The 25381-nt window shown below is 41.2% G+C and overlaps 1 protein-coding gene and 1 long non-coding RNA gene across 2 annotated transcripts; both read right to left on the bottom strand.

Moving 5' to 3' along the window:
• Window positions 1-9856: 9856 nt before the first annotated feature.
• On the bottom strand, window positions 9857-13328 carry LOC137037987 (uncharacterized). The gene is made up of 4 exons (XR_010897339.1): window positions 13291-13328; window positions 12156-12191; window positions 11307-11413; window positions 9857-10134 (listed from the first exon to the last, which is right to left on the bottom strand). It is a non-coding gene; the product is annotated as an uncharacterized lncRNA (long non-coding RNA).
• Window positions 13329-19242: 5914 nt separating this feature from the next.
• On the bottom strand, window positions 19243-22939 carry LOC137038363 (ice nucleation protein InaA-like). The gene is made up of 2 exons (XM_067412849.1): window positions 22927-22939; window positions 19243-22628 (listed from the first exon to the last, which is right to left on the bottom strand). Exons 1-2 carry the CDS (start codon window positions 22937-22939, stop codon window positions 19243-19245), a joined length of 3399 nt encoding a protein of 1132 aa, XP_067268950.1.
• Between the last annotated feature and the right edge of the window lie 2442 nt (window positions 22940-25381).

The raw sequence follows: 25381 nt of genomic DNA, 5'->3' as shown, positions 1-25381 counted from the left end.
TCATAGTAATAACTGCTCCTAGCTCAGTGTAATAACTGTTCATATCCCAGTGAAATAGCTGCTCCTAGCTCAGTGTAATAACTGCTCCTAGCTCAGTGTAATAACTGCTCCTAGTTCAGTGTAATAACTGCTCAAAGATCATAATGTAATAACTGCTCCTAGCCCAGTGTAATAACTGCTCCTGGCTCAGTGTAATAACTGCTCCTAGCCCAGTGTAATAACTGCTCCTGGCTCAGTGTAATAACTGCTCCTAGCCCAGTGTAATAACTGCTCCTGGCTCAGTGTAATAACTGCTCCTAGCTCAGTGTAATAACTGCTCTTGGCTCAGTGTAATAACTGCCCCTGGCTCAGTGTAATAACTGCTCCTAGCCCAGTGTAATAACTGCTCCTGGCTCAGTGTAATAACTGCTCCTAACTCAGTGTAATAACTGCTCCTGCCTCAGTGTAATAACTGCTCCTGGCTCAGTGTAATAACTGCTCCTAGCCCAGTGTAATAACTGCTCAGAGATCATAATGTAATAACTGCTCCTAGCCCAGTGTAATAACTGCTCTTGGCTCAGTGTAATAACAGCTCCTAGCTCAGTGTAATAACTGCTCAGAGATCATAATGTAATAACTGCTCCTAGCCCAGTGTAATAACTGCTCCTGGCTCAGTGTAATAACTGCTCAGAGATCATAGTGTAATAACTGCTCCTGGCTCAGTGTAATAACTGCTCAGAGATCATAATGTAATAACTGCTCCTAGCCCAGTGTAATAACTGCTCCTGGCTCAGTGTAATAACTGCTCCTAGCCCAGAGTAATAACTGCTGCTAGCTCAGTGTAATAACTGTTCATAGTTCAGTGAAATAACTGCTCCCAGCTCAGTGTAATAACTGCTCATAGTTCAGTGTAATAACTGCCCCTAGCTCAGTGTAATAACTGCCCATAGCCCAGTGTAATAACTGTTCATAGCTCATAGTGTAATAACTGCTCCTAGCTCAGTGTAATAACTGCTCATAGCCCAGTTTAATAACTGCTCCTAGCTCAGTGTAATAACTGCTCCCAGCTCAGTGTAATAACTGCTCATAGTTCAGTGTAATAACTGCCCCTAGCTCAGTGTAATAACTGCCCATAGCCCAGTGTAATAACTGTTCATAGCTCATAGTGTAATAACTGCTCCTAGCTCAGTGTAATAACTGCTCATAGCCCAGTTTAATAACTGCTCCTAGCCCAGTGTAATAACTGCTCCTAGCTCAGTGTAATAACTGCTCATAGCTCATAGTGTAATAACTGCTCCTAGCTCAGTGTAATAACTGCTCATAGCCCAGTTTAATAACTGCTCCTAGCTCAGTGTAATAACTACTGATAGCTCATAGTGTAATAACTGCTCCTAGCTCAGTTTTAAAACTGCCCATAGCCCAGTGTAATAACTGCTCCTAGCTCAATGTAATAACTGCTCATAGTTCAGTGTAATAACTGCTTCTAGCTCAGTGTAATAACTGTTCATAGTTAAGTGTAATAACTGCTCTTAGCTCAGTGTAATAACTGTCCATAGCTCATAGTGTAATAACTGCTCCTAGTTCAGTGTAATAACTGTTCATAGTTAAGTGTAATAGCTGCTCTTAGCTCAGTGTAATACCTGCTCCTAGCTCAGGGAAATAACTGTTCATAGTTCAGAGCAATAACTGCTCCTAGCTCAGTGTAATAACTGCTCATAGTTCAGAGCAATAACTGCTCCTAGCTCAGTGTAATAACTGCTCATAGTTCAGTGTAATAACTGCCCCTAGCTCAGTGTAATAACTGCCCATAGCCCAGTGTAATAACTGCTCCTAGCTCAGTGTAATAACTGCTTCTAGCTCAGTGTAATTTCTGCTCCTAGCTCAGTGTAATAACTGCTCATAGCTCATAGTGTAATAACTGCTCCTAGTTCAGTGTAATAACTGCTCATAGCTCATAGTGTAATAACTACTCCTAGCTCAATGTAATAACTGCTCATAGCCGAGTGTAATAACTGATCCTAGCTCAGTGTAATAACTGCTCATAGCTCATAGTGTAATAACTGCTCCTAGCTCAGTGTAATAACTGCTCATAGCCCAGTGTAATAACTGCTCATAGCCCAGTGTAATAACTACTGATAGCTCATAGTGTAATAACTGCTCCTAGCACAGTTTTTTAACTGCTCATAACCCAGTGTAATAACTGCTCCTAGCTCAATGTAATAACTGCTCATAGTTCAGTGTAATAACTGCTTCTAGCTCAGTGTAATAACTGTTCATCGTTAAGTGTAATAACTGCTCCTATCTCAGTGTAATAACTGCTCATAGCTCATAGTGTAATAACTGCTCATAGCTCAGTGTAATAACTGCTCGTAGCTCAGTGCAATAACTGATCCTAGCTTAGTGTAATAACTGCTCATAGCCCAGTGTAATAACTGCTCTTAGCTCAGTGTAATAACTGCTCTTAGCTCAGTGTAATAACTGCTCATAGCTCAGTGTAATAACTGCTCATTGTTTAGTGTAATAACTGCTCCTAGCTCAGTGTAATAACTGCTCATAGCCCAGTGTAATAACTGATCCTAGCTCAGTGTAATAACTGCTCGTAGTTCAGTGTAATAACTGCTCATAGCTCATAGTGTAATAACTGATCCTAGCTCAGTGTAATAACTGCTCACAGCTCATAGTGTACTAACTGCTCATAGCCCAGTGTAATAACTGATCCTAGCTCAGTGTAATAACTGCTCCTAGCTCAGTGTAATAGCTGCTCATAGCCCAGTGTAATAACTGATCCTAGCTCAGTGTAATAACTGCTCATAGCTCAGTGTAATAACTGCTCATAGCTCATAGTGTAATAACTGATCCTAGCTCAGTGTAATAACTGCTCACAGCTCATAGTGTACTAACTGCTCATAGCCCAGTGTAATAACTGATCCTAGCTCAGTGTAATAACTGCTCATAGTTCTGTGTAATAACTGCTCATAGCTCATAGTATAATAACTGCTCATAGCTCATAGTGTGATAACTGCTCATAGCTCATAGTGTAATAACTGCTCATAGCTCATAGTTTAATAACTGCACCTAGCTCAGTGTAATAACTGCTCATAGCCCAGTATAATAACTGATCCTAGCTCAGTGTAATAACTGCTCATAGCTCATAGTGTAATAACTGCTCCTAGCTCAGTGTAATAACTGCTCATAGCCCAGTGTAATAACTGATCCTAGCTCAGTGTAATAACTGCTCATAGCTTAGTGCAATAACTGCTCATAGCTCATAGTGTAATAACTGATCCTAGCTCAGTGTAATAACTGCTCATAGCTCATAGTGTACTAACTGCTCATAGCCCGGTGTAATAACTGATCCTAGCTCAGTGTAATAACTGCTCATAGTTCTGTGTAATAACTGCTCATAGCTCATAGTGTAATAACTGCTCATAGCTCATAGTGTAATAACTGCTCATAGCTCATAGTGTGACAACTGCTCATAGCTCAGTGTAATAACTGCTCATAGCTCATAGTGTAATAACTGCTCATAGCTCATAGTGTGATAACTGCTCATAGCTCATTGTAATAACTGTTCATAGTTCAGTGCAATAACTGCTGCTAGCTCAGTGTAATAACTGTTCATAGTTCAGTGAAATAACTGCTCCCAGCTCAGTGTAATAACTGCTCATAGTTCAGTGTAATAACTGCCCCTAGCTCAGTGTAATAACTGCCCATAGCCCAGTGTAATAACTGTTCATAGCTCATAGTGTAATAACTGCTCCTAGCTCAGTGTAATAACTGCTCATAGCCCAGTTTAATAACTGCTCCTAGCTCAGTGTAATAACTACTGATAGCTCATAGTGTAATAACTGCTCCTAGCTCAGTTTTAAAACTGCTCATAGCCCAGTGTAATAACTACTGATAGCTCATAGTGTAATAACTGCTCCTAGCTCAGTTTTAAAACTGCTCATAGCCCAGTGTAATAACTGCTCCTAGCTCAATGTAATAACTGCTCATAGTTCAGTGTAATAACTGCTTCTAGCTCAGTGTAATAACTGTTCATAGTTAAGTGTAATAACTGCTCTTAGCTCAGTGTAATAACTGTCCATAGCTCATAGTGTAATAACTGCTCCTAGTTCAGTGTAATAACTGTTCATAGTTAAGTGTAATAGCTGCTCTTAGCTCAGTGTAATACCTGCTCCTAGCTCAGGGAAATAACTGTTCATAGTTCAGAGCAATAACTGCTCCTAGCTCAGTGTAATAACTGCTCATAGTTCAGAGCAATAACTGCTCCTAGCTCAGTGTAATAACTGCTCATAGTTCAGTGTAATAACTGCCCCTAGCTCAGTGTAATAACTGCCCATAGCCCAGTGTAATAACTGCTCCTAGCTCAGTGTAATAACTGCTTCTAGCTCAGTGTAATTTCTGCTCCTAGCTCAGTGTAATAACTGCTCATAGCTCATAGTGTAATAACTGCTCCTAGTTCAGTGTAATAACTGCTCATAGCTCATAGTGTAATAACTACTCCTAGCTCAATGTAATAACTGCTCATAGCCGAGTGTAATAACTGATCCTAGCTCAGTGTAATAACTGCTCCTAGCCCAGTGTAATAACTGCTCAGAGATCATAATGTAATAACTGCTCCTAGCCCAGTGTAATAACTGCTCCTGGCTCAGTGTAATAACAGCTCCTAGCTCAGTGTAATAACTGCTCAGAGATCATAATGTAATAACTGCTCCTAGCCCAGTGTAATAACTGCTCCTGGCTCAGTGTAATAACTGCTCAGAGATCATAATGTAATAACTGCTCCTAGCCCAGTGTAATAACTGCTCCTGGCTCAGTGTAATAACTGCTCCTAGCCCAGAGTAATAACTGCTCCTAGCCCATTGTAATAACTGTTCATAGTTCAGTGCAATAACTGCTGCTAGCTCAGTGTAATAACTGTTCATAGTTCAGTGAAATAACTGCTCCCAGCTCAGTGTAATAACTGCTCATAGTTCAGTGTAATAACTGCCCCTAGCTCAGTGTAATAACTGCCCATAGCCCAGTGTAATAACTGCTCCTAGCTCAGTGTAATAACTGTTCATAGCTCATAGTGTAATAACTGCTCCTAGCTCAGTGTAATAACTGCTCATAGCCCAGTTTAATAACTGCTCCTAGCTCAGTGTAATAACTACTGATAGCTCATAGTGTAATAACTGCTCCTAGCTCAGTTTTAAAACTGCTCATAGCCCAGTGTAATAACTGCTCCTAGCTCAATGTAATAACTGCTCATAGTTCAGTGTAATAACTGCTTCTAGCTCAGTGTAATAACTGTTCATAGTTAAGTGTAATAACTGCTCTTAGCTCAGTGTAATAACTGTCCATAGCTCATAGTGTAATAACTGCTCCTAGTTCAGTGTAATAACTGTTCATAGTTAAGTGTAATAGCTGCTCTTAGCTCAGTGTAATACCTGCTCCTAGCTCAGGGAAATAACTGTTCATAGTTCAGAGCAATAACTGCTCCTAGCTCAGTGTAATAACTGCTCATAGTTCAGAGCAATAACTGCTCCTAGCTCAGTGTAATAACTGCTCATAGTTCAGTGTAATAACTGCCCCTAGCTCAGTGTAATAACTGCCCATAGCCCAGTGTAATAACTGCTCCTAGCTCAGTGTAATAACTGCTTCTAGCTCAGTGTAATTTCTGCTCCTAGCTCAGTGTAATAACTGCTCATAGCTCATAGTGTAATAACTGCTCCTAGTTCAGTGTAATAACTGCTCATAGCTCATAGTGTAATAACTACTCCTAGCTCAATGTAATAACTGCTCATAGCCGAGTGTAATAACTGATCCTAGCTCAGTGTAATAACTGCTCATAGCTCATAGTGTAATAACTGCTCCTAGCTCAGTGTAATAACTGCTCATAGCCCAGTGTAATAACTGCTCATAGCCCAGTGTAATAACTACTGATAGCTCATAGTGTAATAACTGCTCCTAGCACAGTTTTTTAACTGCTCATAACCCAGTGTAATAACTGCTCCTAGCTCAATGTAATAACTGCTCATAGTTCAGTGTAATAACTGCTTCTAGCTCAGTGTAATAACTGTTCATCGTTAAGTGTAATAACTGCTCCTATCTCAGTGTAATAACTGCTCATAGCTCATAGTGTAATAACTGCTCATAGCTCAGTGTAATAACTGCTCGTAGCTCAGTGCAATAACTGATCCTAGCTTAGTGTAATAACTGCTCATAGCCCAGTGTAATAACTGCTCTTAGCTCAGTGTAATAACTGCTCTTAGCTCAGTGTAATAACTGCTCATAGCTCAGTGTAATAACTGCTCATTGTTTAGTGTAATAACTGCTCCTAGCTCAGTGTAATAACTGCTCATAGCCCAGTGTAATAACTGATCCTAGCTCAGTGTAATAACTGCTCGTAGTTCAGTGTAATAACTGCTCATAGCTCATAGTGTAATAACTGATCCTAGCTCAGTGTAATAACTGCTCACAGCTCATAGTGTACTAACTGCTCATAGCCCAGTGTAATAACTGATCCTAGCTCAGTGTAATAACTGCTCCTAGCTCAGTGTAATAGCTGCTCATAGCCCAGTGTAATAACTGATCCTAGCTCAGTGTAATAACTGCTCATAGCTCAGTGTAATAACTGCTCATAGCTCATAGTGTAATAACTGATCCTAGCTCAGTGTAATAACTGCTCACAGCTCATAGTGTACTAACTGCTCATAGCCCAGTGTAATAACTGATCCTAGCTCAGTGTAATAACTGCTCATAGTTCTGTGTAATAACTGCTCATAGCTCATAGTATAATAACTGCTCATAGCTCATAGTGTGATAACTGCTCATAGCTCATAGTGTAATAACTGCTCATAGCTCATAGTTTAATAACTGCACCTAGCTCAGTGTAATAACTGCTCATAGCCCAGTATAATAACTGATCCTAGCTCAGTGTAATAACTGCTCATAGCTCATAGTGTAATAACTGCTCCTAGCTCAGTGTAATAACTGCTCATAGCCCAGTGTAATAACTGATCCTAGCTCAGTGTAATAACTGCTCATAGCTTAGTGCAATAACTGCTCATAGCTCATAGTGTAATAACTGATCCTAGCTCAGTGTAATAACTGCTCATAGCTCATAGTGTACTAACTGCTCATAGCCCGGTGTAATAACTGATCCTAGCTCAGTGTAATAACTGCTCATAGTTCTGTGTAATAACTGCTCATAGCTCATAGTGTAATAACTGCTCATAGCTCATAGTGTAATAACTGCTCATAGCTCATAGTGTAATAACTGCTCATAGCTCAGTGTAATAACTGCTCATAGCTCATAGTGTAATAACTGCTCATAGCTCATAGTGTGATAACTGCTCATAGCTCAGTGTAATAACTGCTCATAGCTCATAGTGTAATTACTGCTCATAGCTCATAGTGTGATAACTGCTCATAGCTCATAGTGTAATAACTGCTCATAGCTCAGTGTAATAACTGCTCATAGCTCATAGTGTAATAACTGCTCATAGCTCATAGTGTGATAACTGCTCATAGCTCATAGTGTACTAACTGCTCATAGCCCAGTGTAATAACTGATCCTAGCTCAGTGTAATAACTGCTCATAGCTCATAGTGTAATAACTGCTCATAGCTCATAGTGTAATAACTGCTCATAGCTCATAGTGTAATAACTGCTCATAGCTCAGTGTAATAACTGCTCATAGCTCATAGTGTAATAACTGCTCATACCCAGCCAACATTTGTACGTGGGGCCCATATGGGTATGAAATGGGCTGAAAAATGGGCCCCATATAGGATTGTCCGCGGGTTCCATAATGGCCCCATGTCAACTGCCCACATAGATTTTATGTTGGATTGCACTCGCCTCTAGGTGGGACCCAAATGGGCAACATGCACAAGACCCATCTTGGTCCCAGCTTTAACCCTGACAACATTTGTATGTGGGGCCCACGTGGGTTTGAAATGGGCTGAAAAATGGGCTCTGTATGGGATTGTCCACGGGTTCCATAATGGCCCCATGTCAACTGCCCACATAGATTTTATGTTGGATTGCACTCGCCTCTAGGTGGGACCCAAATGGGCAACATGCACAAGACCCATCTTGGTCCCAGCTTTAACCCTGACAACATTTGTATGTGGGGCCCACGTGGGTTTGAAATGGGCTGAAAAATGGGCTCTGTATGGGATTGTCCACGGGTTCCATAATGGCCCCATGTCAACTGCCCACATAGATTTTATGTTGGATTGCACTCGCCTCCAGGTGGGACCCAAATGGGCAACATGCACAAGACCCATCTTGGTCCCAGCTTTAACCCTGACAACATTTGTATGTGGGGCCCAAGTGGGTTTGAAATGGGCTGAAAAATGGGCTCTGTATGGGATTGTCCACGGGTTCCATAATGGCCCCATGTCAACTGCCCACATAGATTTCATATAGGATAGCTCTTGTGAACAGATGGGACCCAAGTGGACAACATGTACAAGGTCATCTCCATCCAGTTTTAAATTATTTGTGAGTACTACAAGGTTACTATATGGGCTGAAATATATGCTTTAAGTAGGTTTGTCCACGGGTTCCATATTGGCCCTGGCAATTTACTCACATAGGTTTTATGCAGGAGATTTCACATTGTTTTAGGTGGGGCCCAACTAGAGGTCTAGTAATCTGGATTACATCTAAATGAGTAGCAATACCACACAAAAGAGCATTCATTTTAAAGCATTAGAGCACAGTTGGATTGTAATCTGTTATACCAGAATAAAGGGCTTTGAACAATTTAAAATAAGATAAATGCCTTCCTTATTAAGTCATTAATAGGCAATAGAAGCTTGTTTCCATAACGGAATAAAAAATAAAAAGGTAATTACAACTTGTTGTCTCACAATTCACAATCACAAAAGAAAAATGTTGAATTGTGAGATTGTGAGAGAAAGTCCCAAATGCCTTTTATTTTTGTATTCCATAGCAAGACAATCTTCCATATTAGAGTGAAAAATCTGAAAATAACAAATAGCAAATCTGAATAAGAAAACCACACATAAAATTGCAAACAATTACCTTGGCAGAAAGCAGTAGAGAACACAGTGAGAATTAAATAGTTTCAAATTCAAATTTTATTGAACAAAATCATTAAATTTCTTCGTCACAAATAATACAAAAGCTACAAGTTGTACAAGCTTTTTAAAACAAGCAACGTTTAACACTTTTCGTACACCTAAATTTGTAGCCTTGTTTTGGAGCATTCTTGACGCCCTCTGTCCTCCTCGGGCTCTTGCTCCCGTAAACCATTTTGAGAGTGCCCTCTCAGCTTCTTGCTGGTTGATTTTGGATGTCAGGGGGTTGTTCTTAAAGGGATACTTCACCGCTTTTCATATTGAACTTTGTTTTTCCCTTAACTAAAACGAGTTGATACATACCTCTCTCGTCTCAGTGTGTGCTCTTAATCTCTCTGACGCACGGTGATGATCTGATAGCATTTAGCTTAGCCCACTAAGCCCAGTTCATTCCCTATGGTACCAAACAGAGATCAAGTTAGTACCAAACACCTCCATCTTTTCCCCTATTTAAATACAGTTACACGAATAGTTGAATGATCAAGTATTGTGACAAAATAAAACGATGTAATTCTCTAATCTGATTAAAAAGGAGAACTATAACGCATGGCGGATTAGCACTTCTGAGAGTACTTCGGCTCGGCGCAGTAAAAAGTCCCGGCCGAAACATCTTCCCTCACATCTCCCTATTGACAGAAATGAGCGAGTGAGGGGGAGGTGTAAGGGAAGATGTTTCGGCCGGGACTTTTTACTGCGCCGAGCCGAAGTACTCTCAGAAGTGCTATTCTGCCATACATTATAGTTCTCCTTTTTAATCCGATTAGAAACGCGCCACGTTTTATTTTGTCACCATACTTGATCGTTCAACTACTCGTGTAACTATATTTAAATAGGGGAAACGTGGAGGTGTTTGGTCGCTTCTAACTTGATCTCTGTTTGGTACCATAGTGAATGAACTGGGCTTAGGGAGCTAAGCTAAATGCTATCAGATCGTCACCGCGCGTCAGAGAGATTAAGTGCACGCACTGAGACGAGAGAGGTGTGTATCAACTCGTTTAAGTTAAGGGAATAACATAGTTTAATATGAAAAGGCAGTGAAGTATCCCTTTAAGAGCCTCTGCAAAAACAAATACATTTTTAAGATACGTTTAACATGAAGAAATTGACAGAATCTATTAGGTTACTGTTGTACAGTAGATTTAGCTCTATGTAATAATACGTCTCTAATATTAATAATTATGCCTAGATTTTTGCTTATTTTTCACTTGATCTATTTTTTATAAACAATGTTTACTTTTAAACAGCATACAGCCTTTAAATGTTTATGTATTATTTACTTATAATGATAATCATCATAAATAATAAACTCACTGAATGTAATTAAATAAATAAAAAATTGTTTAATAAAATAAAAACATTTAGCTGTGGTACCAAAATTGGCAGAGTACCATAAAACGTTTTATGGTATTGGTACCGACTACTGGAATCTTGGTACCGTGACATCCCTACAGGCTAATTATTATTATAAATAATTTGACAATTTGACTACAGATCAGTATCAAAATATAATCTGTATGAATCTATTGGTAGGGATGGACATTTTTCCAAAATATTGTATTTGAATATTTGGGCTCATAAAAATCGAATATTCAAATATAATTAAATGTATTATTTACTATTAATTAATTATTTACTATTTAAATGACTATTTTAAGAAAATGCATAATTTTTTTATTCATCAAGTTGTCAGCATTTCTGAACAAACGTATAATTAGTTAATATACACAACAAGCTTACGTTATATCAAGGTTTTCATTCAGTTCAAAACATTAAACAATATGTGTAAACAAAGCATATAGGCAGCGCCCGCTGACAGACATGAGACACAATAACGGTGTGAAGTTTTTTAACACCACTTTGTGTTTTCTGTTCTTAAACCCTTGACAAAACTTAAAGGAAGCATTTGTCTCAAGATCATTTTGCTATTATATACGTTATCTCACTCTCACTCTGTGAACATCTGCGATTACCTGCACTCATGAATGCAGTGATGGCTGTCTTTCCTAATTTGACTGATAATTTCTCATTGTGGTTGTGATAATATGATAACTCAGTTTTATTAATGTGTTTTATCAAAATTAAGTCTTTGTAACATTTTGTAAGATTTTCAATTTTCATCTAATTAATTCCTCATCGTGAGACAGACAATGACATTATGTGATTAAATACACTCAACTTATTAAAGGGATAGTTCACTTTGAAATTCATTTTTGATATGTTTTAGCTTACCTCATGGGCATCTGAGATGTAGGAGTCCCCAGTAGTTTCAATTTTGATCATTTTAGGTCAAAGCGTTCTTGTCTGTGCCTCACATAATGCAGGTCTATGGTCACCACCTCAAAGAGCATACACAGAGAAGTCCAAATTAAACAATCCCCCATCGGAAGTACACACTGATGGCCTAAGACACGAAACGAGCGGTTTGTGTGAGAAAACCAACTGTATTTATATCGTTTTTACCTCTTGTACACCACAGGAAACACGCACGCGCGCCCTCGGATCAGTCGGACGTAGTGGTGTAGAGGTAAAAACGATATAAATACTGATGCCTATCATCGTAACAACTAATCACTGCAGACCTAAACTCCAGCAGATAAAGTGTAAAAACGATTGGCAGCGCTGGCAGACTGATCCAAACGCCATGAAAAAAAAAACTATTGTAAATATTATATACATTTAGAAATTCTTAATATTATATTTAGAAAATGAAATGGGGACAATAGTCTGGAAACACAATATTTTTCATATTATTTTTAATATCAAATTCCATACTTTTCCAAACCCTGTAGAAACCCTGTTACTTTCTCTGGACAAACGGTGTATCATTAGAAAGATTAAAGACTCCAGCTTTGATATTTAAGTACTGTTTGCAAGGCTTGAAATAGGCCCAGAAATTTAATCTGTGTGACCACAAAATATATTTGGGAGCACTTCTGTGAACACTTTGAGATATGTTTTCATTTCTCTACAAAACGTTCGTTAATTACTAAACGGTATGTGACCGTTGTGAGCTGATCCACCGTTCTACCAATTAGCAAAACTCTCTATATGGTAAAATAATAAATTAAAATTGCTTACATGGTATATTGAAGAACACTCACCACTATTCAGGATCTGAAAAAAAAAATCCAGATAAGTATGTGCATATAATAGTGCTCATAGTAGAAAAGAACTCTTGCCACCTTCAGTGTGGTAAAATATGCAATACGCATTTATGCCCCTCAAAAAACTCAAAACAATTCTGCATGAGGTGAATTTTTAATCTTTAATTAATTTACTTAAATTAGGATTATACACAAGCATTTGTCCCATTTTTAACTGTAAATTAACTCTTTTTAATTTCATATGACAAGATTATTATGTAGCCTATGATCATAAAGTATTAAACATTATTTATAATTTTACACATGACTTATTCAAAGCCGTAACCAGGTCAAACAGAACAGTGAACAGAATTCTAGGTCTAATTATTGTTGGGAAATAATCTATTTGGGAATATTTGCAAACAATATTTGGACCATTTGCATCAAATATATTAACTTATAAGTCCCGAGATTCTTAGCATGAGTGATTAAATACGAAGATCGGCTTTAAACATATGAATTATCTGGTGGTAGAATTTTAGTAAACCATCTTAAAGGTTCCATCTTTTAATCCACTCTCATATAGTTTTTGTTCTTCTTCTTTAAAATTTGAAAGATTACATCAAAGATGTTCATCAATGATTGTATAATAAGAACTTGGACACGTTGCATTTTGTGTCTAAAAATATAATAGGTTTGAGGCTCTGATAATGTAAAGAATAATATATAATACTAATATTTGTCCACCGCGACTTTTTTTTGAACTGCAGTTTGCCTTCATGTATAGCATTACTTAAACATGAGCAAAAAGGGTAACGTTAACGTTAAAAACAAAAGAAGAAGCGTGGGTTTACGAGGCGTTATTGACAGATAGCTTTGGAAACAAAGACATTAAAATGCATGAGCTCGTAATCACGAATTTAACGTTAGTGTTTTTTTTTTTTAAATCAAATTTCCGATAGCACGTGAAGGCAGTGGACGTTAGGCATTGGTGTGTAAAAAAGGGGATTGATGCGGGACTCATTTGACATGGCTATGATCCCGTATTTTATCCGTTATGGAATGTTATACAGTCCATTAAAAAAACTTTTACATCATCGAAGCATATAATCAAAATATAAGTTACTCACCGTCCACAGATCAGGCAGCTCGCTGCGGCGCACTCTTCTCTAGAAAAAGACCGCCAAGTGGTTGCAAAATGGCGCAATAGCTTACGTATGACCATTTGATTTTTTTTTTTATTAATTTTTTTTTAAAATAATGCTTTTATCAAACATCATATTTATAGTATTTTAGAAGGTTGTACATTATACATTTTTATTGAATGCTACAGAACAAATTAATTTACCTTTTTCACAGACGTGATGACGCTTTTCTATACAGTCTATCTATGGTTTTAACGTTTTGTGTATATATATATATATATATACACACACAAAACTTACATTTACAATGGAGATTATTATTAATAATACATTATTATACTTTATATTATTACCTCTGTATCATAAAAACAAAACAAAACAAAAACCTTAATGCTGTTATGAGGGTGTTTCTAATACAGCGACTGTGGAAGGAAGTATATTCTCATTATCAGTCTCTCTCAAATTGTCCCCCTCTTTTTTAAGCTCTTTTTCCTCCTTTGTGAAAACACTATTATGGAGTTGTTCTTCTGCTTCTGCGATATATATATATATATATATATATATATATATATATATATATATATATATATATATATATATATATATATATATATATATATATATATATATATATATATATATAAAACATGAACTAGATTCAAAAGTTTGATGACAAACTTTAAGTTGGCTTGGGAGAGAGTTGATCGGAGTGTTTGAAAAGGTTTGAAATAGTTTAATAAGTTTAAAGTTTAAAATAGGTTTAAAGTTTGAAATAGTTTGATTAGGCCAGATAGATAGATAGATAGATAGATAGATAGATAGATAGATAGATAGATAGATAGATAGATAGATAGATAGATAGATAGATAGATAGATAGATAGATAGATAGATAGATAGATAAAAAGGTTCTATCTGCGCTATGTAGTTGGAACCCATAAAAAGTTCACTGCTAAAAAGGCTTTTCTTACTTAGTATTTTTGTCTTGTTTCTAGTCCAAACATCTAAAAATTCTTAAAACAAGAAGTATTTACTACAAGCAAAAGTAATTGTCTTATTTTGGGGGAAAATAACTCAAAATTAAGAGAGTTTTTGCTAAGATAAAAGAAAATGCTTTTTTTTCTTTGATAAGAAATGCATTTTTTTGCAGTGTTTTATATAAGTTCCAAAAGGGTTCTTTCTGGTCATTATAGAACCCTTTTAGCATAAAAGGGTCTTTGGAGTATACTCAACTACTATAACCTTAAGGGTTCCAAATACGTAGTGCTGATAGAACCTTTTCTTCTAAGACATTGGGACTGATTGTGTTTGCCCATGTCTGACCCTTATGGTTTGCTCAAACTGGCCCCATTTGTATTACCCCAACTAGAACCCATATAGAGGTTACCTATGTGGGTACTACGTTGGGTCTATGTAGGCAGCCTATATGGGACTGATTGTGTTTGCCCATATCTGACCCATATGGTTTGCCCAAACTGGCCCCATTTATATTTCCCCAATTATAACCCATATAGAGGTTACCTATGCAGGTACTATGTTGGGTCTATGTAGGCAGCCTATATGGGACTGATTGTGTTTGCCCATGTCTGACCCATATGGTTTGCTCAAACTGGCCCCATTTGCATTACCCCAACTATAACCCATATAGAGGTTACCTATGTGGGTACTACCTTGGGTCTATGTAGGCAGCCTATATGGGACTGATTGTGTTTGCCCATATCTGACCCATATGGTTTGCTCAAACTGGCCCCATTTGTATTTCCCCAATTAGAACCCATATAGAGGTTACCTATGCAGGTACTACATTGGGTCTATGTAGGCAGCCTATATGGGACTGATTGTGTTTGCCCATGTCTGACCCATATGGTTTGCTCAAACTGGCCCCATTTGCATTACCCCAACTATAACCCATATAGAGGTTACCTATGTGGGTACTACCTTGGGTCTATGTAGGCAGCCTATATGGGACTGATTGTGTTTGGCCATGTCTGACCCATATGGTTTGCTCAAACCGGCCCCATTTGTATTTCCCCAATTAGAACCCATATAGAGGTTACCTATGCAGGTACTACATTGGGTCTATGTAGGCAGCCTATATGGGACTGATTGTGTTTGCCCATATCTGACCCATATGGTTTGCTCAAACTGGCCCCATTTGTATTTCCCCAATTAGAACCCATATAGAGGTTACCTATGCAGGTACTACATTGGGTCTATGTAGGCAGCCTATATGGGACTGATTGTGTTTGCCCATATCTGACCCATATGGTTTGCTCAAACTGGCCCCATTTGTATTACCCCAACTATAACCCATATAGAGGTTACCTATGTGGGTACTACCTTGGGTCTATGTAGGCAGCCTATATGGGACTGATTGTGTTTGCCCATATCTGACCCATAGGGTTTGCTCAAACTGGCCCCATTTGTATTTCCTTAATTAGAACCCATATAGAGGTTACCTATGTGGGTTCTACGTTGGGTCTATGTAGGCAGCCTATATGGGACTGATTGTGTTTGCCCATGTCTGACCCATATGGTTTGCTCAAACTGGCCCCATTTGTATTACCCCAACTAGAACCCATATAGAGGTTACCTATGTGGGTACTACCTTGGGTCTATGTAGGCAGCCTATATGGGACTGATTGTGTTTGCCCATGTCTGACCCATATGGTTTGCCCAAACTGGCCCCATTTGTATTTCCCCAATTAGAACCCATATAGAGGTTACCTATGCAGGTGCTACGTTGGGCCCATGTAGGCAGCCTATATGGGACTGATTGTGTTTGCCCATATCTGACCTATTTGGTAAACCCATATGGGGCCCATTTGTATTTCCCCAATTAGAACCCATATAGAGGTTACCTATGCAGGTGCTACGTTGGGCCCATGTAGGCAGCCTATATGGGACTGATTGTGTTTGCCCATATCTGACCTATTTGGTAAACCCATATGGGGCCCATTTGTGTTGCCCATTTTGAGCCTGTGCGCTCATTTCCCATTAGTGACCCGGCTAGGACCCATATAGGTAGCCCACCTGTTTTCTCCCATATGGGACCGACTTAGCTGACGCAGGTTGGCCCCAGAAAGGATGCCCGTTTTGGGACCATGCCCACTTGGTTCCCATGTAGCCCAAGCATAACCCATGTGGGGCCCACATATGCATGTTGGCTGGGTAGCTCATAGTGTGATAACTGCTCATAGCTCAGTGTAATAACTGCTCATAGCTCATAGTGTGATAACTGCTCATAGCTCAGTGTAATAACTGCTCATAGCTCATAGTGTGATAACTGCTCATAGCTCATAGTTTAATAACTACTCATAGCTCATAGTGTAATAACTGCTCATAGCTCATAGTGTGATAACTGCTCATAGCTCATAGCGTGATAACTGCTCATAGCTCATAGCGTGATAACTGCTCATAGCTCATAGTGTGATAACTGCTCATAGCTCATAGTGTGATAACTGCTCATAGCTCATAGCGTGATAACTGCTAGTAGCTCATAGTGTGATAACTGCTCATAGCTCATAGTGTAATAACTGCTCATAGCTCATAGTGTAATAACTGCTCATAGCTCATAGTGTGATAACTGCTCATAGCTCAGTGTAATAACTGCTCATAGCTCATAGTGTGATAACTGCTCATAGCTCAGTGTAATAACTGCTCATAGCTCATAGTGTGATAACTGCTCATAGCTCATAGTTTAATAACTACTCATAGCTCATAGTGTAATAACTGCTCATAGCTCAGTGTAATAACTGCTCATAGCTCATAGTGTGATAACTGCTCATAGCTCATAGTTTAATAACTACTCATAGCTCATAGTGTAATAACTGCTCATAGCTCATAGTGTGATAACTGCTCATAGCTCATAGTGTAATAACTGCTCATAGCTCATAGTGTAATAACTGCTCATAGCTCAGTGTAATAACTGCTCATAGCTCATAGTGTAATAACTGCTCATAGCTCATAGTGTAATAACTGTTTAAAGTTTTTAGCCTCTTACCCTGATTCCGCGCTGCATGTAAATGCATTAACCTGCTGTCGGCTTACTGAAGAGCGCATGTGTGATAGGTGAGGAAAACCCAAACTTACAGCAGATTTAAACAGAGCTAGCAGAGGTGGAAAGTAACGAATTACATTTACTCGCGTTACTGTAATTGAGTAGTTTTTCTGTGTACTTCTACTTTTTTAAGTAGTTTTAAAAATCTGTAATTTTACTTTTACTTAAGTACATTTTGATTAAAGTATTGTACTTCGCTACATTTTAAACCACATCCGTTACTGAGTAAAAATAAATAATTAATGCAAAGAGAGGAGGAAAAAGACCGCAATCCGGAAATGACTAATATTGAATAGAGGGCGCGGGGCGCGGGAGAGAACATGCGCGCAAATATCAGATGGAGACGAACAAGACAGACGTCAGTGACGCAGACCCAGGTGAAAGCAAAACGCCGTCGTGAACTCCTGGCTAGTATGGAAAAACTTTGGATATAGAAAAAAATAATGTGGTGTTGTCCTGGAGGATATCAAATTTGCACAAAATGTGGATGCAAATGAAGAAACACATAGAACATGTTCGGGCACACATCCCTCTGTGCAAATAAAGGTATGTTTATAACTTGGGCCGATTGATTTCTGTGACGCAGAGGGAATCCCGGAATCCAGTCATGAACATTAACTTTACATTATAACGTAGATTTGGTGTAATACACGCAAACTGGTGGATGAACGAAAAACTCGAATGTAGAGCTGTAGGCCTTAGAAATAAATCAAATCGCGACATGGTCTGTGAACATTAAAGCACAAAACACTGCTATATGACTATATGATCTGCTGTTCTCTCTCTGTGAATGAGCTGCTCCGTCTACTACATATGGACTCTATTATTCTTAAACATTTTTACGAATTAATGATAAAAATAAGTTGTTAATCTAATTCATAATAATTTATTGAATTTAGTTTATTAGACATGTTTTATTGAAATTTTGATAAACAGAATAAACAAATGGTTTTAAGTTTGTTATAATAAAGCATTTGTTCAACCAAATAAAAAAAGACCAATCTTCTTCATTCATTTAACATCATTTTAACAAGTGATAATAACCATCATTTAATAATAGGTACAGTAAATGTTTAATTGATGTTTTCTGAGATAGTTGTCATATCGTGAAAATCTCATTCTATCACAACCCTACAGGGGAGAGTCCCACCCCCACTGTTAAAAAAGTAACTAAGTAACTTTTACTCTGAGTACATTTTAAATGAGCTACTTTTTACTTTTACTTGAGTAAATTTTTAGACCAGTAATTTTACTTGTACTTAAGTAAAATTTCATTGAAGTAACAGTACTTTTACTTGAGTAGAATATTTTGTTACTCTTTCCACCTCTGAGAGCGAGCTAGCGTTTATCATGAAATAAGGCCATATATCACAAACACAGACTCCTTTAAGACCCAGAGCATTATAAAGATGTGTTCTCATCTCAGTCAGCAGAAGCAGTAGAGGTTCAGTCAGAACGCTGCATCATGAGGGATAATATGAGCCGTAAATCTCCAGCTCTCGCTTTATTAACATCACAACTGACGGAACATGAGGGATACTCAGAGTCAGATACGGACATTATTATTATAGACGTCACTAAAGGAAATAACCCGGTTTATTACTGAAGTCATGTGAAGGCGGTTTACTGCGTTGTCCGTTCACTGGTGTGCTTGTAAACGCACTCATTGTTGATCTCATGTCTGAACGCCAGCGCCACCGACGGCTCCCGTGACCAAAAACAACAAGATCTTCATTTGCGTTCTGAAGATGAGCGAAAGTCTAGCGGTTTGGAGCGACATGAGGGTGAGCAGTGACCGAATTTTCATGTTTAGGGTAATAGTCTCTTTAACCTCCACGTCTATGGATGTGTAAGGGTGAGGAATATATAAATGACAGTCTTAGGGATGGCTGATGTGAAACTGACGAAGTGACGCTTCGACGCTGTGTCGAGATCCTGAAGTGACGCTTCGACGCTGTGTCGAGATCCTGAAGTGACGCTTCGACGCTGTGTCGAGATCCTGAAGTGACGCTTCGACGCTGTGTCGAGATCCTGAAGTGACGCTTCGACGCTGTGCCGAGATCCTGAAGTGACGCTTCGACGCTGTGCCGAGATCCTGAAGTGACGCTTCGACGCTGTGTCGCGATCCTGAAGTGACGCTTTGACGCTGTGTCGCGATCCTGAAGTGACGCTTCGACGCTGTGTCGCGATCCTGAAGTGACGCTTCGACGCTGTGCCGAGATCCTGAAGTGACGCTTCGACGCTGTGTCGAGATCCTGAAGTGACGCTTCGACGCTGTGTCGAGATCCTGAAGTGACGCTTCGACGCTGTGCCGAGATCCTGAAGTGACGCTTCGACGCTGTGCCGAGATCCTGAAGTGACGCTTCGACGCTGTGCCGAGATCCTGAAGTGACGCTTCGACGCTGTGTCGAGATCCTGAAGTGACGCTTCGACGCTGTGTCGAGATCCTGAAGTGACGCTTCGACGCTGTGTCGAGATCCTGAAGTGACGCTTCGACGCTGTGTCGAGATCCTGAAGTGACGCTTCGACGCTGTGTCGAGATCCTGAAGTGACGCTTCGACGCTGTGCCGAGATCCTGAAGTGACGCTTCGACGCTGTGTCGAGATCCTGAAGTGACGCTTCGACGCTGTGCCGCGATCCTGAAGTGACGCTTCGACGCTGTGTCGAGATCCTGAAGTGACGCTTCGACGCTGTGTCGAGATCCTGAAGTGACGCTTCGACGCTGTGCCGCGATCCTGAAGTGACGCTTCGACGCTGTGTCGAGATCCTGAAGTGACGCTTCGACGCTGTGTCGAGATCCTGAAGTGACGCTTCGACGCTGTGTCGAGATCCTGAAGTGACGCTTCGACGCTGTGTCGAGATCCTGAAGTGACGCTTCGACGCTGTGTCGAGATCCTGAAGTGACGCTTCGACGCTGTGTCGAGATCCTGAAGTGACGCTTCGACGCTGTGTCGAGATCCTGAAGTGACGCTTCGACGCTGTGTCGAGATCCTGAAGTGACGCTTCGACGCTGTGTCGAGATCCTGAAGTGACGCTTCGACGCTGTGTCGAGATCCTGAAGTGACGCTTCGACGCTGTGTCGCGATCCTGAAGTGACGCTTCGACGCTGTGTCGCGATCCTGAAGTGACGCTTCGACGCTGTGTCGAGATCCTGAAGTGACGCTTCGACGCTGTGTCGCGATCCTGAAGTGACGCTTCGACGCTGTGCCGAGATCCTGAAGTGACGCTTCGACGCTGTGTCGAGATCCTGAAGTGACGCTTCGACGCTGTGTCGAGATCCTGAAGTGACGCTTCGACGCTGTGTCGAGATCCTGAAGTGACGCTTCGACGCTGTGTCGAGATCCTGAAGTGACGCTTCGACGCTGTGTCGAGATCCTGAAGTGACGCTTCGACGCTGTGTCGAGATCCTGAAGTGACGCTTCGACGCTGTGTCGAGATCCTGAAGTGACGCTTCGACGCTGTGTCGAGATCCTGAAGTGACGCTTCGACGCTGTGTCGAGATCCTGAAGTGACGCTTCGACGCTGTGTCGAGATCCTGAAGTGACGCTTCGACGCTGTGTCGAGATCCTGAAGTGACGCTTCGACGCTGTGTCGAGATCCTGAAGTGACGCTTCGACGCTGTGTCGAGATCCTGAAGTGACGCTTCGACGCTGTGTCGAGATCCTGAAGTGACGCTTCGACGCTGTGTCGAGATCCTGAAGTGACGCTTCGACGCTGTGCCGAGATCCTGAAGTGACGCTTCGACGCTGTGCCGAGATCCTGAAGTGACGCTTCGACGCTGTGCCGAGATCCTGAAGTGACGCTTCGACGCTGTGTCGAGATCCTGAAGTGACGCTTCGACGCTGTGTCGAGATCCTGAAGTGACGCTTCGACGCTGTGTCGAGATCCTGAAGTGACGCTTCGACGCTGTGTCGAGATCCTGAAGTGACGCTTCGACGCTGTGTCGCGATCCTGAAGTGACGCTTCGACGCTGTGTCGAGATCCTGAAGTGACGCTTCGACGCTGTGTCGAGATCCTGAAGTGACGCTTCGACGCTGTGTCGAGATCCTGAAGTGACGCTTCGACGCTGTGTCGAGATCCTGAAGTGACGCTTCGACGCTGTGTCGAGATCCTGAAGTGACGCTTCGACGCTGTGCCGAGATCCTGAAGTGACGCTTCGACGCTGTGTCGAGATCCTGAAGTGACGCTTCGACGCTGTGTCGAGATCCTGAAGTGACGCTTCGACGCTGTGTCGAGATCCTGAAGTGACGCTTCGACGCTGTGTCGAGATCCTGAAGTGACGCTTCGACGCTGTGTCGAGATCCTGAAGTGACGCTTCGACGCTGTGTCGAGATCCTGAAGTGACGCTTCGACGCTGTGTCGAGATCCTGAAGTGACGCTTCGACGCTGTGTCGAGATCCTGAAGTGACGCTTCGACGCTGTGTCGAGATCCTGAAGTGACGCTTCGACGCTGTGTCGAGATCCTGAAGTGACGCTTCGACGCTGTGTCGAGATCCTGAAGTGACGCTTCGACGCTGTGTCGAGATCCTGAAGTGACGCTTCGACGCTGTGTCGAGATCCTGAAGTGACGCTTCGACGCTGTGCCGAGATCCTGAAGTGACGCTTCGACGCTGTGCCGAGATCCTGAAGTGACGCTTCGACGCTGTGCCGAGATCCTGAAGTGACGCTTCGACGCTGTGCCGAGATCCTGAAGTGACGCTTCGACGCTGTGTCGAGATCCTGAAGTGACGCTTCGACGCTGTGTCGAGATCCTGAAGTGACGCTTCGACGCTGTGTCGAGATCCTGAAGTGACGCTTCGACGCTGTGTCGAGATCCTGAAGTGACGCTTCGACGCTGTGTCGAGATCCTGAAGTGACGCTTCGACGCTGTGTCGAGATCCTGAAGTGACGCTTCGACGCTGTGTCGAGATCCTGAAGTGACGCTTCGACGCTGTGTCGAGATCCTGAAGTGACGCTTCGACGCTGTGTCGAGATCCTGAAGTGACGCTTCGACGCTGTGTCGAGATCCTGAAGTGACGCTTCGACGCTGTGCCGAGATCCTGAAGTGACGCTTCGACGCTGTGTCGAGATCCTGAAGTGACGCTTCGACGCTGTGTCGAGATCCTGAAGTGACGCTTCGACGCTGTGTCGAGATCCTGAAGTGACGCTTCGACGCTGTGTCGAGATCCTGAAGTGACGCTTCGACGCTGTGCCGAGATCCTGAAGTGACGCTTCGACGCTGTGCCGCGATCCTGAAGCGCAGCGGTTTTGAAACACTGCTCCAGACTGTGATTTAAACACTCATGTCACATGAATAAACGAAGCTTCATGTGTTTCATACGGTGGTGGAGCTGGGTTTGACTGAACATAATTCCCTGAGGCCCAGATAGAAACCAAGCCTGGGCCGAGTCTGGCTGACATTAGGCACTTCTGGCTTAATTCCGCCAGGGTTTTTTTCACAGCCCAGTTTAAAAGTGAAGTTATGCTGCCGTCACGTGCTACCGGAAGTTTAATGATTCCACATGATTCCGAGATAATTGCATTCAAGTTTCAAAATGTGAGGCCGTTCGTGTGTATTTTTCACCTGGGAAACTCATACTTCCGATAAATCCGAGAGCCCGTGAAGGCAGCACTAATAACATCTCCACATCGTGGGTTTGAGTGAGAGCAGAGATGGTGATATAAGTGAGAGTAATGTGAGAGTAATGCCGCCTTCACGTGCTATCGGAAGTTTCCTGCTTCCCACTTCAGAAGTCGTGATCACGAGCTTGTTGAGTTCAGGCGCTTTGTTGTTGGAAAGAATGGAGGATGCCAGGTTCATACTTTTGTGCATCTTTGGAAAATGTTATTTTAACACTATAACCATTTCAGTCATTACAGAAAATCATAATCACTGGCAAACACAGCAGCACAACACAAAAGCATATCGTTTATAGGCTAATCATATTCACAATAAAGGCATAATGTAGACAAGATAAGGCTGCTAAAGACTAAAATGGCAGTAGTTTTCAGCTGTAAATGATCCTATTGTAGAGCTACTTTACCACACTAGATAGATAGTCCGCTTGCTCACTATTCTGGAATGATGGTCAACTAGATGCGATTTTCGATGTGTTTAAAATACACAAATATGCTTCAAATGATTATGAATTTATGTAAATATGTACTACTTTAACGACAAGACAATGAAATTGTTGTGGAATAAAAACTAGTAAAACACCTGGCACAGCAGGAATTCGTCTCCCATCCGCCATTTTGAACGGTTAAAGGACAACTCCGGCAAATGTTTAAGTTTATCTTGATCGTTATATCTTTGTGAGTTCAGTCTATAGAAAAAAAAACGCGGCGTTATTCCAGTTAATGCCCAGAGCCGCCCCTCAGCTAAACGGCAGCTCTGGGGACATAGACGTAACGGGTGTCTAGAGCCGCTTAACAGACACAACATGCAATTAAAATGTCTGTCCAACATGAACAGGTCCCTCATAAGACAACGAGATGCGTTTAGCCACTTAGCCATTGTTTAAATTCACCTGTGTTAGCCGGCTAGCTGTGTCTCGCGCTGGAGTCCCGTGGGAACGCAGCGGTAGCCGGAAAAATAGTCCAGTGGGGAAGAGCATCGTGTGTGTGAAGAGGCTCTACTCATCGGCTCGAACGTGTCTGAGAGAAACGGTTTTCGATTCTGTCCTGCTGATCCGAGGGCCGCTGCTCGTTCACTCGCTCATGCTCAGTATCAGCGGCTTGTGAGTTCATCAGCTCTCTCAGCAAAACATTACTCAGTTCTGTGAACGGCTGGAGTTACAACATATAATTCAAGACATTAGTTTATTAATATTCGGAGGGACTCTCTCATGTCAGAAAGTGAGTAACTAAAGTAACGTCAGCGCTGATTTGAGACGCGACCCGTTTAGAACGATTCAGTACGATTCGGTGAACTGGTTCACCCGGTTCACTAAAAAGAACCGGTTCAAAAGAACGATTCGTTCGTGACCAGACCGATCGGGCTCACGAGTGAAGTAGAAACGGTTCGCGTTTGTGCCTTTCCGAATTGTGAAAATGTGCGGCGAACACTTGACTAACTTACACACACACAACACAGCGGGCCGGTGGAAGAATAAGGCCATTCCGTGGGTAAAGAGGAGTGGAGGGAATGTAAACTTTATGTATCCTTCCACACACGGCTTGAGGAAAGATGTGCAGTAATAAAATAATCGTGCTTTACAGACATGACGCTCTTCCCCACTGGACTGTTTTTCCGGCTACCGCTGCGTTCCCACGGGACTTCAGTGCGAGACACAGCTAGCCGGCTAACACAGGTGAATTTAAACAATGGCTAAGTGTAAAGGCCCTGTTCATGTTGGACAGACATTTTAATCGCATTTTTTAAAGCACTAATCCGGTTCGGTTTTTTTCTATAGACTACTCACAAAGATATAACGATCAAGATAAACTTAAAAATTCGCCGGAGTTGTCCTTTAAGCCCCGCCCATCTTGGGAAATTGGGTATCAAAATGATATCTGAACTTCCCAGTGGTAAACACGACATCAGAGCGCGTTCATGAGCCATTCTTACCTCGGAAATTCGTATTTACGATAATTCCGATAGCACGTGAAGGGGGCATTATAATGCCCTTTGGTTATTTAGGTATATTGACTGATATGTAAGTGACAGATAGTTAGGATAGCTATAGTGACACATTCTTAGGCTAATTTAGATAGTGACAGATAAGTTACAGATATAGAATTATAAAGATTCATAGGGGATATATTAATAGAATAAATAAAAATGGAGGCTCCATGATGCTGTACATCTGTGGTGTGGGAGCATTTCCATTTGGACACACCAAATACAGTAAGTTGTGTGTATAGTATTGTGATAGGCAGCTAGATTTAGTCCAGAACGCATGATCCATTCATCATTTATCGGAAAGAGAGAGCAGTAATTTTCCTCATTTGTAAAAGAATATTTGTGGATGCCAGAAAGAAGAGTCCCTTGTGAGAGGAAGTCCTTCAGCAGCAGAGCAATTCATATTTTTGAAAAA

The sequence above is a fragment of the Pseudorasbora parva genome, chromosome 13, assembly GCF_024679245.1.
Source record: "Pseudorasbora parva isolate DD20220531a chromosome 13, ASM2467924v1, whole genome shotgun sequence".
Taxonomy (NCBI): domain Eukaryota; kingdom Metazoa; phylum Chordata; class Actinopteri; order Cypriniformes; family Gobionidae; genus Pseudorasbora; species Pseudorasbora parva.
This window is presented reverse-complemented; position numbering and strand designations above follow the sequence as displayed.